Here is a 15,090-nt window from a genome sequence, read left to right as displayed (position 1 = left end):
CCGCCACCCATCGGCGTATGGTCGTTTGTTGCACATCGAGACACCCTGAATCGACCCACGAATCTGATGATCTGCCAAGTGAGCACCATAAGTACACCATGCTCACTTTCGCGCACCTTCGATGTGCGAAAAATATCGTGTAAGCGTAGTGCGCAATGAATAGTGCCGAGTTCAGTATGAGGCTTCTACAATGCCCTCCCGACAACATCGGACACCGCAATACAGCCTGATGAGTCTGTGAGTCAGTACACATGGAACTGCGGGGGATAGGTACAAACGTCTGTCGAGCACAAACTCGACGCCGTTGTGCGGTCGGGACCCAGTCCAGAACATCGCTAGCGGCATCTCCGTACGAGTCTCACCGAGCTGCGTGTGCCAGGCGCAGCGTGCCGCCGCCCTTTGCGAGCTGCGCGCGCCTCATTCAGTTCCTAGACGCGGCGTGTGGCGGTCAGTGGTAACCGACCCGCCACAAAGGCACTGTTAATGGAGATTACTCACCTCACACAGAGCGGTAATACGTGCCAATGTGGTATATTAGCACGGAGACGCAAGTCATGACGAGTTGACAGCGACCGCCACCAACAATCGGGACAGCGGTGACGACGCAGTCCGGACAGACGCATCAACGTTCCCAGATGCACAGGGTAAACTCTAAAATGAACTCTAAAAGCAGTTGTTACACTTGCAATCTACACCTCTTAAGCCGTTCCTGATGCGGGCGCGTTAGACTCATAGCGAAAACGAGCTGCCGTAGCGATCATACTACATACTTCCTCACACTTTACCCACATGTCACACTAGCCACATATGGGTTATTCAGCCCTCCTCCATCGTTTCCACGCCAGCATTCTTCCACCAAGAGATAGGTCCGAGCCCTTGTTCCGACATCGAGCACTGGCGAACGCAATGCATGAGTGCCGCCCGCGCACAGTGCGCTCCGAAGCTACGGGGGACTCTACATACCGTGATAGTGTAGGGTGGCCGGCGATTCTCGATTATTTGCTGTACACCTTCGTGCGCCTTGGGCGGACCGGGCTCATCGTCGTGAAACTGGTCGGATTCCACACGGACCCGAACGACGTCTCCCGCGTCGATGTACATCCGGTCTGTCAGTGGCGAGTCTAGAAGCTCATGGGTAGACGTGGCCTCCGAGCCCGGCAACCAGAAGTGGGCACGTTCTTTCGGATCGCTAATATGCGCGTTACGAGAGCTGAGATTAGCCTGTGCCTGGTGCTGGTCGGTGAGATGGGCACGCACAACGCAGTTGGTTCTGGCAGATACACCAGAGGGACGTAGATGTCATCAAAGAAGCCAACAGTCACTGACAAATGCACGGCCATAAGCTGAGGCTACGAGATTACGTGAACGTGAACGGAACGTACGGCGTACACCATCCTCGTCTGATGACTTCACTTTCGCAATGATGACTTCAGATGCAAATGGCCTGAACACTGTTAATCGAAAGACAACTGCTTTGTGTGAGTGACGCTGCCTTGCACCGTGCCGAAATGAGAGGGGTTCAGCATGAACAAGAATCGACTCCACTGGGCGTGCAACTTGAACGATGATGACAAGAACATCGGCTGCGATTCTAACACAACTGGAGCAGCCCCCTTCATGTTCAGTGCAGTCGATGCGATACAGTTAAAGTCCACCAGGCGCCGGTCTCTTCATCTGATCTGATGCCATGGGGCGACTTGACTATGGAGGCGAAAACAAAATTGGAGGAATCGGAACGCTCAGTCGACTGTGGAACAGATAGATCGGCAGGTAGTCCGAGACGTCGGCGACAGAGCCCAGCGCCTTTGTGCACTAAGCCACAATGGGCTCTCGATGCCGTGGTGGACCCGACCGAGGGACTGACAGAATGGTGGTGTACTAGGTGTCGCCGGAGAGGCGAAACGGCGCCGCAGCAATTGAGTACCGGAGAGCCATTTCTGCAAGTCCCCCTGCGCAGCTAGACTGTCCTATTTACTAGTCCAACCTGAGAGCCTGTGCAAATCTGTCTCCGACTCTAAGTATACACAAGAGGTCTTCTAGACCTCTCAGATATCACGTGTGTCAACCTGGACGCCTGCAGCTCATAACAAATACCATGCGATGTCAATTGCAGGGGAACCATCGTATGGCATAGGACACTGGATCACGTAGTGCGAGGGCTGCGCGGAATGCTCCGGATGCCATTGCATCGGACCCTGGGCAAGGGGAAAGAGGCGGAGACACCTAGTTCATGGATAGACAACTCACCTACCCTTGTACCACAGACAACCATCCCCGTATCGTACCTTCCCTTCTCCTACCTCCGCAAGGTCGAAGACGCATATGCATAGTCCGACGTCATGGAGGACGCGGTTAGCGTACTTCTTGTTGAGTTCGTTTGTGATAGCCTGTTCCGGAGATAGACCAAATTGGGACGGGTGAACAGCTACTGTGTCCTGTATAAGTATAAAGAGCGTGTCAGCATGCGGACAGCTATTTACTTCCTCGGAGGCGCAGGACCTTGATGATTGAGAGCTGGAACATTCCGGGACCACTATATGCACGGAGAGAAGCCCAACGAAAGAAGGCCAAAAAAACTACAAAGGGGAGAAGAGTAAGCTGAGGAACTTGTACTTGGAGTCAGCCGAAGGTAGTAGCGATAACAATGAGAGAGAGAGCTGAGGGAGAGCTATGGAACAGACGGCGGTTCGAGAGGAGGTTGAAGATCAATGAAGTCCAAGGCGTCTATCCAATCTAATCCCCCCCGCTTGACCCAAAAATTACGCGGCACTTCCGACTGGGAGTGCTCGTCCATCTCCACCTCCACCTCATCCGTTTCCTCTTTTCCTCCGCCCGCCCTCTTTCCCTCCTCTCTCCCCATCTCCGAAATGGCCGACACTCCGCCACGCCCGGTTGAGGGCCCCTCGAAATCTAGCTTGCTGCCCGCAAAGTCATGGCACCATTTCGTTGCTGGCGGGTAAGTAGCAACCGAAATGTAGTGCGATCGGCGAAACGTGTCTAATCTGCGCGCGTGCATATAGGCTCGGTGGCATGTGCGGTGCGATTGTCACGAGCCCATTTGACGTGGTCAAGACGCGATTGCAGTCCGACCTGTTCCGCGCGAAGCATGTGGGATTGAGCATAGAGGGGAACGGTGCCGCCACCGTCGCGGTCAGACGAAATCTCTTATGGCATTTCGTAGAGACTGCGCACATCATCCGGTACGTGCGCGTACTCATTTACAAGACCATATTCTTGAACTTATGTGGCTACATAGGGATATATACCGAGAAGAGTCGCCGCGAGCTCTCTTCAAAGGTCTCGGCCCCACCCTCGTCGGTGTCGTCCCCGCGCGCTCTATCAACTTCTTCACCTACGGGAACGGCAAGCAGATCATTGCCAACAACTTCAACCATGGCCAAGAAAACTCATGGGTACACCTTGCCGCCGCCGCCATCGCTGGGGTCGCGACTGGCACCGCGACCAACCCCATATGGGTCGTCAAGACGCGTCTACAGCTCGACGCGCACAAGCCCGACATTGCTGGGGGGAATTCGTTTTTTGGGGGCTCGGTGGCTATGGTGAAGAAGATAATGAGAGAGGAAGGCGTGCGCGGGTTCTATAAGGGCTTGAGCGCGAGCTATCTGGGCGTGACGGAGGGGACGATCCAGTGGGTTCTGTATGAGCGGCTGAAGAAGCTCACGGCAGGGACGCAGGGGAAGGGTGGGGCGCTGGAATGGTTTGGCATGATTGGCAGCGCGGGGACGGCGAAGTGCGTTGCGTCGTTGGTAACATATCCTCACGAGGTGCGTCGTCCTTGAGTCTCGCTGTGACGTGGGGACTTGTTGACATTGGATTAGGTTTTGCGAACGCGACTCAGACAGCCTCTTGTGGATGGCAAGGTCAAGTATACTGGCCTTTGGCAGACATTACGCCTCGTCATCGCAGAAGAGGGCGTTGGGTCATTATATGGTGGTCTCAGTGCACACCTTATGCGTGTCATCCCCAATGCCGCGGTCATGTTCTGCATCTATGAGGCTGCATTGCGTATGACATGAGTTTCTGCTCGGTCCTCTTCGGTTCTGCATTCCACTGGCACATTGCCCTTGGAACTTTATGCTCTCTCCGCACGTGCTATCGACTACACTGTATCCCAGGTATAATGGCCCATCACCGCACCGCTCACTTAGAACGTATCTTAGATCGACACATGTATTATACGTTACACCATCACACTTACACTGGATAATCTTCATCACTGGTACTCGATTGGCATCCATAGGTAGTATATGAGAATTATATTTTCCCGGACAGCGGTGCCAAAGGTACAACGTGCATATACCAGAACCATTGAAGACTGATATCCGTATCACGTAATGTATTCGACAGACGTCCCTGAAAGTATCAGTGAGCGGTCCGTGTGGCCAGTATACGTGAGGAATGTGTATGTCCAGTCTAGGGGAGATATGTTCAATCCGTCATTCGGGAAACTTGTCACAGCATGATTACAATACTACCCAAATCGTCCACTCGCACCGACGGCAACACATGCCCCGCATGTCGTTGTCTAGTTCTCGCCGCGCCCGAGCTTATCGAGAGCGCGCACGCCCTGCTCGAACCACTCCTCCCGGGTGACCCAGAACTCCTCCCGTTGCTTCATGATGTCCGCAAGCACCGCGCCGCCGAGGAAGACCATGTGCTTCCGGCGTGGGGGATCCTCGATGCGGATCTTGAATTTCTGTAGACACGATGGTTAATCGCACGAAGAGCACAGCGAAAGTTAGTCGAAACGACGCACGTTGAGTCGCGATGGGTCGCCGTTGAGCACACGGGTGAGGTATAGCTGTTTCATCTCCTTCTCCAGCCGGCTTGGCAGGCCGGGATACATACTCGAGCCGCCAGAAAGGACGATGTGCTTGTAGAGCTCCGTGCGGATATCGACTGCGGCGGACTGGATCGTCTGGAAGAGCATCTCTGCGACACCGGGCTGCTCGACATCCACCAGGTGTGGCTGGAACATGCATTCTGGCGCCTCGAACCGCTCGGACCCGATTTTGATTACACGGCCATCAGGGAGCTATGGGAAATGTCATAGACAACGCCAACGCCCAGTAAGAACATGCTCTGTAGCAGCTGTATTCGGCTAGGGGGACAGGGTAGGAACTCACAGTGTATGTCTCAACAAGGACCGTCGTCTCTTCTGATAGCCGCGTGTCGAGGTCGAGGTCATAGCTAACGTAGCACAATTTCTCCTTGATTTCTCGTACGGTCTCAAAGTCTGCAGTCCGGTTGAAGGCATACCCGCGCATGAGGAGTAGCTTGATCAGGTAGCGTGTCACGTCGCGTCCGGCGATGTCGAGTCGTCTCGTGAGGTGAGGAAGCGCGAAGCCGTCATACACAGGTACAATGTGCGTCACGCCGTCTCCGGAATCGACGACAACCCCGGTTGTCAGACCTACATAAGGCGCGTGCGGTCAGTACACTCTCGTCTGGTCCTGTGCACATCTTACATGAGACACGAGAAATGCAACGCACCTTGCGCGTAAAGCGTCAGCACGGCCTGGATGGCAACATACACGCCTTGGAAGCCGTACTCTTCAAACATGACCTGCGCCATTCGCTGCCGGTTCGCCTTCGGGTTCATGGGCGGCTCCGTCAGGAGCACCTTACGGCCACGGGTATCGACGCGGAGCTTCTCGTCGAAGGTATAGTCCCATAGGAGCTTCATGTCCTCCCAGTTGCGAATTATACCGTGCTCCATCGGCTGCGTTACTTGTAGGTAGTTGCGGTTCTCCGCTGCCTCATCGCCGATCATGACATCCTTAATTACTGCCGAGCCTGCGACGCGCTCCTCTGCGCGCAAGATTGGTCGGCCGACGATGGAGGGAAACACTGTACGTAGACGCAGCAGATGTGAGCGGAGCAAGGCTGACTTAAGGTGGTGAATGGGCTTGTGAGGCCGCGGTGCACACCATGTTCAGGGAAGTTGGACCCGGCGTAGCCCACTTTCACAAACTGGATGCAGGCGTAGACGGGCGGGGCGCATGAGCAATCGGGTGGACACACGGCGGCCGATTAGAGATATACGCACACCGGTACCGTTGTCAACGACCAAGGGCACTGAGGGGTCCATAGTGGAAGCAGATCGAAGGAGAGAGGGGCGGTCGTTGTAGTCGATGTGCAAGATGCAGCAGGCGCCGCGCGCTTGCCAGGCTCGGGCACGCCGTCGGACGCAGCCCCGCGCGTCGCAGCTGCAGTGGCCATCGTCCTTCTCTCGGCTACCACTACCTGCTGCTGCCTGTCGTTGCGCCGCGCGTGCTGTTGGCTCCCCTATCTACGTGATGCGTGTCCGCTGAACGGCGGCTAACATCTTGAGTCTGAATACTGAGGACTGACTGTGTCTTACTACGATGGCGCGCGGAGTGGCCTCGCCCGCGCCAAACCCGCTGCCAAAAGTCTCTTTCGTGAGGGTGAACGACGAGATCAGCCGTCAAACAACCGGAGTCGCTGATCAAATTGCGCGGTCCTATGGATGTAAGAGCTGCTCCTCGTGTGGTCTGATAGCCTTATTGAAAGCTTCGCAGACAATGGCCCGTCCATGTTTCAGCAGGAGAAGCACTACATCCGGTACATTGGTGTGTACTTCTGCGAGTTATACAGCAAGCATGTAGCTGATGTATACAAAGAACCACTGGAGAGCGATTTGGCAGTCCAGGTTGAGTATGACATGGACGAGCAAGGTGCGCCCTGCGGTCAGTCTCCGTGCGTATTATTCCTCATTCTCCTACAGACCAAGAATGGGTTGATGCGCTCAACGCAGAACGGAAGGCACAGCATCTGGACAAAATCACCTACGAGACTTTTGAGATTGTCATGGATAGGCTGGAGAAGGAATGGTTTGACCTGGTAAGCCTTGCAGCCACAGTTGTCGCGTCTCCTATTCGCGAACCCCGTTCCCCACGCATAGACGAAGAACATTCCCAAGACCGACATCGCTCTGCCATCCGAAGATTCTACATGTGCCATCTGCGACGACTCTGAGGGGGAGAACGCGAATGCTATCGTGTTTTGTGACGGGTGCAACCTCGCCGTGCACCAAGGTACGTTATTCGACTGTTTTCGTTTCTACCGCACTGACATCACTTGAGATTGCTATGGTGTCCCCTATATCCCCGAGGGACAATGGCTTTGCAGGAAATGCACTGTCTCCCCGGAGAACCCGGTCGTAAGTGGCAATGCACTCTGGTGCGCACCATGGGGCTTAACAATCGTGCCGCAGTCTTGCATCCTCTGTCCTAACGAAGGCGGGGCGTTCAAGCAAACCGTTTCCGGCGATTGGGTCCACCTTCTCTGCGCTATCTGGGTACCCGAAACAGCAGTGGCCAACGAAGTCTTCATGGAGCCGATCACGGGAGTAGAGAAGATCTCGAAACAGCGCTGGAGACTGGTAACTTGGACTCTTATGTTTCTCATTGCCTGATGCTGAGATGTTCTAGAGGTGTTCGATATGCGACGAGAAGCACGGCGCCTGCATACAGTGCACCAAGCCGTCGTGCTTCACCGCATTCCATGCCACATGCGCTAGGAAGGAGAAGCTCCTCATGCCCATGAAGGCATCTCAGGGGTCGGAGGCGCCCGTTCTTGCTTGCTACTGCGAGAAGCACCTGCCGGTGAGCGCTCGGTGTTTCGGTGCCGGTCGTTCCTGTGGATAGCAGCTAATTCGTACTGACGATCACAGCCCGAGCAGCAGAAGGTTCGCGCGGCGGCACTCCAAAATGAACCCGATGACGGCGACGAGGTCGATGGCCACACCCAGGCACCGAAGTCTAGCAAGAGCGCACGCGCATACAACAAGACTTACAAACCGGGTCCTCCGCTCGTGCCGAAGATAATCGTGAACCGAATAATGCAATACATCTCTAGGATACATGTGCGGCACAAGCAGGAGTTCGTGCATCTAGTCTGCCGGTACTGGAGCTTGAAACGGGAGGCGAGACGTGGTGCCCCTCTGCTGAAACGATTGCACCTCGAGCCTTGGACCGCTTTGTCGGGCAGCAAGCAGCAGACAGATCAAGAAAAGGCTGTGAAGCTTGATGTGAGTATATTGGCGGCCCTGTGGCGTGACATGGAGCTGGCTCACTGACTATAGTTGCTGCAGTTGATGAAGGTGCTCAGGAACGACCTCGAGAAACTGCATACTATCGCCGACCTCGTCCGTAGGCGCGAGCGCGTCAAGCAGGCTCAAGCTGAGGCCATACAGGACGTCCTCCTGCATTTCCTTTTCCCTCATGAGGGTCCGCTCAGGCTGGCGTTTCAGAAAATTACTGCGTACGTCTCGATGCGTGTGCCACGGTACTTATTAGTCTTCCTGACACTGCGCGGCTGCAGACATGATCGCCAACACTCTTACTTCAAGACGCCAGTCAACAAGACGGAGGTTCCTGATTACTACGACGTCATCAAAAGTCCGATGTGGTGGGACAAGATAGATCAGAAGCTGGACAGGCATGAGTATCTGGACCTGGCAGAGTTTAAGGTGACTTTACAACCCAGGGATAGCCCATTTACGTGAGATTGACTCCCTAGCGTAGCGCGACATCAACCTGGTGCTAGACAACGCGATAACGTACAATCAACCGGCCTCTGCCTACTACAAGACAGCCATTCGAATACGGAACGCCGCGCAGGCGCCGCTGGCGGAGCTGGACAAGCTCGTCCATCACCCTGCTGGGACTGCGCCCGACGCCGAGCCTGTCGTCAATGGGAAGATCGAGGAGACCGAAGCTCAGTCCACCCAGCTTGATGTTCCCATGCCTCAGATCGGCGACCTCGAGCCCCCTTTGGACATCCTCGACCTTCTCATGTCGGAAGAGTCGATTCGTCAGGATACAAACCTTATCCTAACCACGACACCCATCGAGTCCTTGCTCAACTTTGAACTGCCCCTCATCCGACCTCCTGCCCCGCCTCCACCACCAGTCAAGAGACCCTCGTCCGAGTCTCCGCTGGAGCAGGAACGAAAACGCAGGCGGATCGCGAAGGAGAAAGAGGAGAAGGAGAAGGAGAAGGAGATTGAGAAGGAGAAGGAAACTGAGAAGGAGAAAGAGAGAGAGAGAGAGGAAGAAAAGGAAAGAGAGAAGGAGAAGGGCAAGAAGGGCAAGTATGACAGAAGCGCAGCGCTCAAGCGCGCTCGCGAGGAACGGCAAGCGGCGCTCGATGCCTCTCCAGGATTCCGCTTGACTCGCACTCGTGCCGGGGCTGTGGCGGTAGCGGCGTTCGAAGGAGAGGCCGGTGGGACGTCAGAGACTCCGGACGGTGGCTCGGCCGCTGAAGATCAGTTATCTGTGGAGGCTTCCTCAAGTACCGCTCCTCCGGATAAGCCGAAGAGGCAGAGGAAATCGATGGCACCGCCTGGGCAGGATATGCCTATCACTGTGCAGGATGTGGACAGCTGGCAGTCGTTCAAACTGTTTGAGCAGGGATGGATCTTGCCTGCAGATCATAAACGGCGTGGCAGGGCTACTGTTGAACGTCCGCCTCAGCCTCCATCCAGGAAGAGAACGAAGACGAGTAAGTCACCGACGTCGGTTGACATCACTATCAATGGTCTACTCATCAGTTTCGACGACCATGCAGGTCACAAAAAGACTCATAATGCCAATGTCAGCATGGAATCGACAGACGGAGAAGTAACTCATCCCTCTGCGGAGGATGCTACCGCGGGCGATGTTGCTCCGAATAATGCTGATCCCGGAAGTTCTCGAGTTAACGGACCTGCACCGTCCGATTCACAGGATACCACGTCTGCAGAAGCGCTAAGGGCTCCTTCGTCCGAAGCTCCTACAAAGTTATCTGAAATCCCGATACCTGCCCTGCCCGAACTGTCTGCATCTCCAACCGCGGCCGAGGCCATCCGACAACCGTCACCCAAACCTCCTTCACGAGCCCGTAGCAAGTCCCCAGCTTCTGCACCTCTGCAGCTGCCTGAAACAGTTCGCGACCCTCCATCATCTCCGCCGCCATCATCACCGTCACCATCGCCGTTACCACCACACGAACAGCCTGAGCCGGAAACCAGTGCCGCCTCGCACGATCAAGGTGTCCCGGAACCTTCAACAGTCGAAGCGCTCGGAGCGCCTCCCGAGGCGATTGACGAGGATATCGAAATTGACGTGGTCACGGTGAGCAGCCCAGCACCGGTCCTAGCGCAACCAGAGGCAAGCCTACCGCTATCTACGGAAGCGTCTACCCTTCGCAGTGCCTCAGATACTGGTCCGCAGTCTCCGTCTGTGCCCGAGGCGACACTGGAACCGAAACCTGAGACTGCGCCAGCCGCTGAGGCCACACAAGAGCCAAAGTCAGTGCCAGAGCCAAGCATCATCGAGTCGCCTGGTCGCAACGTACCGGAGACGGCAGGAGCTCAGCTTCATGACAGTCGCCAGTCACTACAGGAAGCTCTAGAGCCTCCTGCGAAGCCTTTTGCGCCAGAGCCAGATCCGGACGAAACGGAGGATGAGTTTATTGATGGTTCAGAACCGCCCAAGCCGCCTCAACCCCTCGACATGTCCCCACCGCCTGAACTGCGTATGCGCCAAGAACTGAAAGCGGACCAGCCCGATCGTATGGATGTCGACGAACCGCAGCACATCGAGGTAGAAGGACCGAAGGGTTCGGATGTCGAGCAACAGGTTCCCCTAGAACCTGTGTCCCCGGAAATTGATCTTGCAGAACCTACGTCTCTGGCACCCTCATCCCCGACACATCCAGCTCGACCTACGGCGGTGATCGAGCATCAGCTTCAAACAGCTGATCAGTCTGAGTCCGAGACTCGTCCTGACGTCGACGTACCACAAGAAAAGGCACAAGCCCACGAGGAGACTACGACCGTTCCCGCTGAGGAGTCACAGCCGACACGACAGGAGGAGGAAGAGGACCGTCGTCCACGTAAGATCATCTGGATTGACGTTCTTGACACCCCGGCCATTCGTCGCGAGAAGGCCAAGCAGAAGAAGCTGGAAAAGGAAGCTCGCAAGCGCAGAGGAGTAGAGGCGTTCGTTCCCGCGCAGCCTATCGCGGGACCTTCGCGTTTGGCGAAAGCCTTCGATGCAGACGCGATGGACGTGGATTCGGATTTAACAGACCTGACAGATCTTGATTCGGACGCGACAGAGGACGATGAATCTGTGCCTAGACCTGCATCTTCTGCCCGTCCGAAACCTGCTGCGCCGGCTCAAAAGGACGAACCTCGGGAGCCCGGTATGATTGTATTGGGAGAGGACGAAAAGGTTGAAGGTGGAACATTAGGTGCGCATCCAGTTCAGTGGCGCACAACGGTCCTTGGCTGACCATCCCACACAGTATGGGCGAAGACTGGTCGGTTCCATCTCAACGGGTGCACAATTCATGGTGTTAACTCATGTCGTAGGCTCGTTCCCCTACTGGCCTGCGGTCGTCTTCGAGGAGGACGACCCCGAGGTGCCCCCAAACGTCCTCGCCATCGCTCCGGATATTCGCGACAACGGTATTGCGCTCGTGCGGTTCTATGAGAAAAAATCGAAGAGCAATTGGTACGCGGATTTGTCTACTCTAGTCCTATCCTCGACAGTACTCATGCCGTCTCCGGCTATAGGTCTTGGGTGAAAGTCAAGAACATGCGGTACCTCGGAGAAGATGATGGTAAATCGCAGTCAGCTCCTGACTGATGAGTCCCGCCGGCTCACCAGTTACCTCCCTAGGCCTTGATGCGGCAATGCTCGCACCTACCAGTCGCTATCAGAAGTGGCGAAGCGCCGCCAAGCGTGCGGAATGCAGGGACGCGTTTCAGTAGGCGCCGTACTCGCTTCATCGTCTGAACGACGAGACTGATGATCGTTTGTACACTAAGGGACGCTCTCGCGGAGATGGAAGGAGAGGACGAAACGCAGGCCAACATTCTCATCGGTGCCGGAGCTGCTGTATCTTCTACCGGTCAGCCTCAGCCTCCTATATCAAACACGAGTGGAAGAATGCCACCCCTCACCGAAGAGCCGAATGCCACCATTGAAGCTGCAATGGGCGCCGACAGCCCTATGACCGAAGTGGAGTAGACCCTGGAGACGGTTAGTCTAATAGGTTGTATGTTGTTATGTTTATTTTCATGTTGTATGCTCCCAAGTCTCCAGTCAGACCTAATCGTGAACATCTTCATATGACCATTTTGGAGACGTCGTCCGAAGGCTTGCAAGGAGGTCGATGATTTCTCAGGTTCTCGACGGAGCACAGGTCATTCGGGTGGGGGTTCCGGAGTCTAAGAATACATGATATACGCACTACAACAGTCCATCAAACTACTCACAGCATAGACGACAGCATAAGATAGCACAAGATAAGGGCAAGTCGGAGATCACCTCGCGGTGCTAAACCTCACCGTGGAAGACGGATTGCGAGAACTGCTCATCCGTGCCACCTTCCTTGGTCAACAAGATCTCTTTCACCTGTAAGAATGATTGGGGAGTGAGCATGTGCACGAGAGTAGCTGAAGGAGGTAAACAGCTGACCTCCGGAGGCGGATTCAAACCAAGCGCGTGGGCTCGTTCCCAGCGATCCAGGCGGGATACTCCAACACAGGGACCATATTCGTACGAACTACGAACATTGAAAGCGATTCAGAGCATACCAAGATGCATATATACGCATCACGACTCACAGGTCGAACACCCGCAGGATATGGTGGACCATGGACTGACCGTTCGCATGAACTACGTCCTTGTGGTCAGCTTGTCGCCGCCATTCAGAGCTGCTAGGGCTTACCCGGTTCCAAGTTACCCATCTTCTCTCGTGATGAGCCATACAGCTTGCGCCATCTCGGGTCAGACAAGTTCAAAGGCTCTCTCTCATTCTCCGGCTCGGTCACAGCGGGATCTCCAACACCCTTCAGCTCAGGCTGCTTCTTCCCGCTTCCTAGTCCAGATGAGTCGAGGCGCCGCTTCTTCGGAGCAGGCACAACGTGGATGTCATCGGAAGACTCGTCGCTGTCACTATCCGAGATGATGATAGGCTCGCTAGATGTGGGGCTGGAGGAGGCTCGTGCGGGCTGCTTGCGGGTGGACTTGGTGTTCTTTCCGGCAGCAGCGTTCGTAGAAGTTGTCCGCTTGGAGACAAATGATAGCTTGGCCTGCTTCATGGGCTCAGATGTCTTGGTGCTTTTCGGAGGAGGCATGACAGCGAGAGGGTTGCAGAGTAAGCGTTAAGGACAAGTGAGATACGGTAGTATGTACCAGCCACTCCGAGCATGAGCCGTTCCCGGGACGGCACCAGAAGAGGGAATGTTTCAACGTGGACTAAAATGCATACGGCCGGCTAGCTCAGTTGGTTAGAGCGTGGTGCTAATACGGGTTTGAACATGGGATGTGACCTGTGTGACGCCAAGGCCGTCGGTTCGATCCCGGCGCTGGCCAATTTAACTTTTATTCCCTTTCAGGGAAAGCAATGTAGCATTCGGACCATCACAAGTTCGATAGTGACGAGCGAAACCCTATGACGGGTTCTTTGATTGACGTAGATCACCTCATGGTAGGTACAAGCATGTGGACATGCTGAACCTTTGCTTCTCCAACTCTACAGCATGTCCTCTTGTAGTCTCGTGACCAGACGTTCAGAGCTCCAAGCGGGAACGAAAAATCGGAGGTTCCTGAGCTCCTTAATGTCTGGTGGCTTTACCCCCGTGACTCCCCCATCGGTGACCGATGTGACATTCCCGCTCATCACTCAGCTTCCCTTTGCACGCCTTGAGGAGCATCCCAGTGGTTGGGGAGCCCTCTTCGATGATGACAACAACGATGACAATGATGGCCATGCACCATTCGAGTGCAACAGCGACCGCCTCTTGGACATCTCTGAATGGGGCCTAATCAAAGCTGCGCTCGAGGATCCTGCCCGTCCATTTACCCCGCAACACCTAAGCCATGCGCAAGCGCCTAACCCCACGAGCTTCCGCAACGTCCATTTGCCACCTGTGTGGCTTCCCTCCCATCCTTTCGCAGAGTATGTCCTTGAGCACTTTGTGGGTTGCATAGGAGTTGTACTGCAGCAATGCTTTGGCGGCTTGTTTGGGCAGCTGTCACAGCCAACAAGCTGGGCCACCAGATAAACAAAGACAAAGCTTACCGGTGAAGGGGTTGGTGCTGAGAGCGAAGCAACCACAAGTGACACAGCAAGGAATAATGTAAGCAAGTGTATTCCCTAGACTAGAAGGGGCAGTAGAAGGTAGGGCTGCTAGCTACCTACAGGGGAGATGGGGAATCGACGAGAAGATCAAGTCTGAGGTTCTCTGCCTCAGACCCCCTACTATTTATACAAATACAGTGGTGCACAGACCAGGTACCTATTGTCCCTTGCTTGGTCAGAGTCCGCTGACTCGTGCCTTGCCTCCTGACCTGTCACATGGCGTCCTCATGACTAACACCTGAGTCATGCTAAGTCCGGGCTTCCTCCGATGAGTAAGCCCCCCTGCTAACACGTGAGTCACCTGCCAGTGAGTGAGGCTGGGTGCTCCCGGACCCCACAAGGTCCTGGGTTCGATCCTGGCTCCTCCACTTTCCAATACGAGTTGTCCATGGTCAAGGTGAGCGTCTCTCCTGGTTCACATGACCCCCAGGTCACGTAGCACGAGAAAACTGTGACAAGTATATAAGGACTTCAGATTGCGTCCTCCCTCTTCAGTCTTTCCTTACTGACTGAAGAGTGAGTACTTTGTTACATCTATCTCTAACTTGTAGTTACTTACTTGACCTTTGTAGTCTTGCTTCGACTCTAGGTACAGTTCGTTACTGCAATATAGTCTTTCCTTACTGACTGAAGATCTTGCTTCGGCTCTAGTCGGATCTAATCTTTGTCTTCATAGCCTCGAGTTTATCAGGCTATGAGCCCTGCGCTCTGACTAAAGTTTCGTGTTGACGTTTATCCCTGCGCGCACCCATCATCCCTCTCTGTAGACACTCGGTTCTGCCCATGCATCCCCTCCACTTTCCTAAACTCTTGACTGTGCCCGCCGACACTGCTGCCACGGTGACTTTGCACAGTTGTGCCCGTGAGCGCTTGTAGTCTAGTATCTAGTATGTGTAGCACCCTATT

At 54.9% G+C, this 15,090-nt stretch overlaps 5 protein-coding genes and 1 non-coding gene across 6 annotated transcripts; 3 read left to right on the top strand and 3 right to left on the bottom strand.

Moving 5' to 3' along the window:
- Positions 1–816: 816 nt before the first annotated feature.
- Positions 817–2,523, bottom strand: DICSQDRAFT_149364 (polymerase III polypeptide H; the record flags this gene model as incomplete). Its single annotated transcript, XM_007369117.1, has 6 exons — positions 817–894; positions 964–1,189; positions 1,258–1,321; positions 1,383–1,469; positions 2,252–2,435; positions 2,500–2,523. The coding sequence occupies 6 exons, from the start codon at positions 2,521–2,523 to the stop codon at positions 817–819; spliced, it is 663 nt and encodes a 220-aa protein (XP_007369179.1).
- Positions 2,524–2,796: 273 nt separating this feature from the next.
- DICSQDRAFT_182789 (mitochondrial carrier) lies at positions 2,797–4,286 on the top strand. Its single transcript, XM_007369116.1, has 4 exons — positions 2,797–2,956; positions 3,021–3,200; positions 3,257–3,785; positions 3,840–4,286. The coding sequence occupies exons 1-4, from the start codon at positions 2,868–2,870 to the stop codon at positions 4,035–4,037; spliced, it is 996 nt and encodes a 331-aa protein (XP_007369178.1). The 5' UTR covers positions 2,797–2,867; the 3' UTR covers positions 4,038–4,286.
- DICSQDRAFT_91294 (Actin/actin-like protein) lies at positions 4,253–6,149 on the bottom strand. Its single transcript, XM_007369115.1, has 6 exons — positions 6,071–6,149; positions 5,952–5,994; positions 5,515–5,871; positions 5,148–5,434; positions 4,778–5,056; positions 4,253–4,717 (listed from the first exon to the last, which is right to left on the bottom strand). The coding sequence occupies exons 1-6, from the start codon at positions 6,110–6,112 to the stop codon at positions 4,547–4,549; spliced, it is 1,179 nt and encodes a 392-aa protein (XP_007369177.1). The 5' UTR covers positions 6,113–6,149; the 3' UTR covers positions 4,253–4,546.
- Positions 6,150–6,389: 240 nt separating this feature from the next.
- On the top strand, positions 6,390–12,164 carry DICSQDRAFT_182787 (uncharacterized protein; the record flags this gene model as incomplete). Its single annotated transcript, XM_007369114.1, has 17 exons — positions 6,390–6,513; positions 6,564–6,614; positions 6,666–6,719; positions 6,770–6,885; positions 6,947–7,079; positions 7,128–7,204; positions 7,259–7,426; positions 7,476–7,649; positions 7,718–8,074; positions 8,138–8,307; positions 8,368–8,515; positions 8,571–11,283; positions 11,338–11,352; positions 11,405–11,546; positions 11,609–11,655; positions 11,715–11,802; positions 11,864–12,164. The coding sequence occupies 17 exons, from the start codon at positions 6,390–6,392 to the stop codon at positions 12,063–12,065; spliced, it is 4,779 nt and encodes a 1,592-aa protein (XP_007369176.1). The 3' UTR covers positions 12,066–12,164.
- Positions 12,165–12,374: 210 nt separating this feature from the next.
- On the bottom strand, positions 12,375–13,141 carry DICSQDRAFT_67867 (uncharacterized protein; the record flags this gene model as incomplete). The annotated part of the gene is made up of 4 exons (XM_007369113.1): positions 12,375–12,452; positions 12,516–12,603; positions 12,665–12,716; positions 12,769–13,141. The coding sequence occupies 4 exons, from the start codon at positions 13,139–13,141 to the stop codon at positions 12,375–12,377; spliced, it is 591 nt and encodes a 196-aa protein (XP_007369175.1).
- A 170-nt stretch (positions 13,142–13,311) lies between these two features.
- Positions 13,312–13,415, top strand: DICSQDRAFT_t152. The gene has a single exon. It is a non-coding gene; the product is annotated as a tRNA-Ile (tRNA).
- The last annotated feature ends 1,675 nt before the right edge of the window (positions 13,416–15,090 follow it).

This window comes from Dichomitus squalens (assembly GCF_000275845.1).
Source record: "Dichomitus squalens LYAD-421 SS1 unplaced genomic scaffold DICSQscaffold_44, whole genome shotgun sequence".
Lineage (NCBI taxonomy): Eukaryota > Fungi > Basidiomycota > Agaricomycetes > Polyporales > Polyporaceae > Dichomitus > Dichomitus squalens.
The sequence above is the reverse complement of the archived record's forward strand: the minus strand, read 5'-3'. Positions and strand labels throughout refer to the sequence as shown.

Bases quoted from the DNA above. Each gene is read 5' to 3' on its own strand.
- DICSQDRAFT_91294 (XM_007369115.1), bottom strand. From the start codon at position 6,112: ATGGACCCCTCAGTGCCCTTGGTCGTTGACAACGGTACCGGT. The intron at 5,995-6,070 runs GTGCGTATATCT...GCCTGCATCCAG, and splicing joins TCGTTGACAACGGTACCGGT to TTTGTGAAAGTGGGCTACGC. The intron at 5,435-5,514 runs GTGCGTTGCATT...CGCCTTATGTAG, and splicing joins GCTGACGCTTTACGCGCAAG to GTCTGACAACCGGGGTTGTC.
- DICSQDRAFT_182789 (XM_007369116.1), top strand. From the start codon at position 2,868: ATGGCCGACACTCCGCCACGCCCGGTTGAGGGCCCCTCGAAATCTAGC. The intron at 2,957-3,020 runs GTAAGTAGCAAC...GCGTGCATATAG, and splicing joins CACCATTTCGTTGCTGGCGG to GCTCGGTGGCATGTGCGGTG. The intron at 3,201-3,256 runs GTACGTGCGCGT...GTGGCTACATAG, and splicing joins GAGACTGCGCACATCATCCG to GGATATATACCGAGAAGAGT.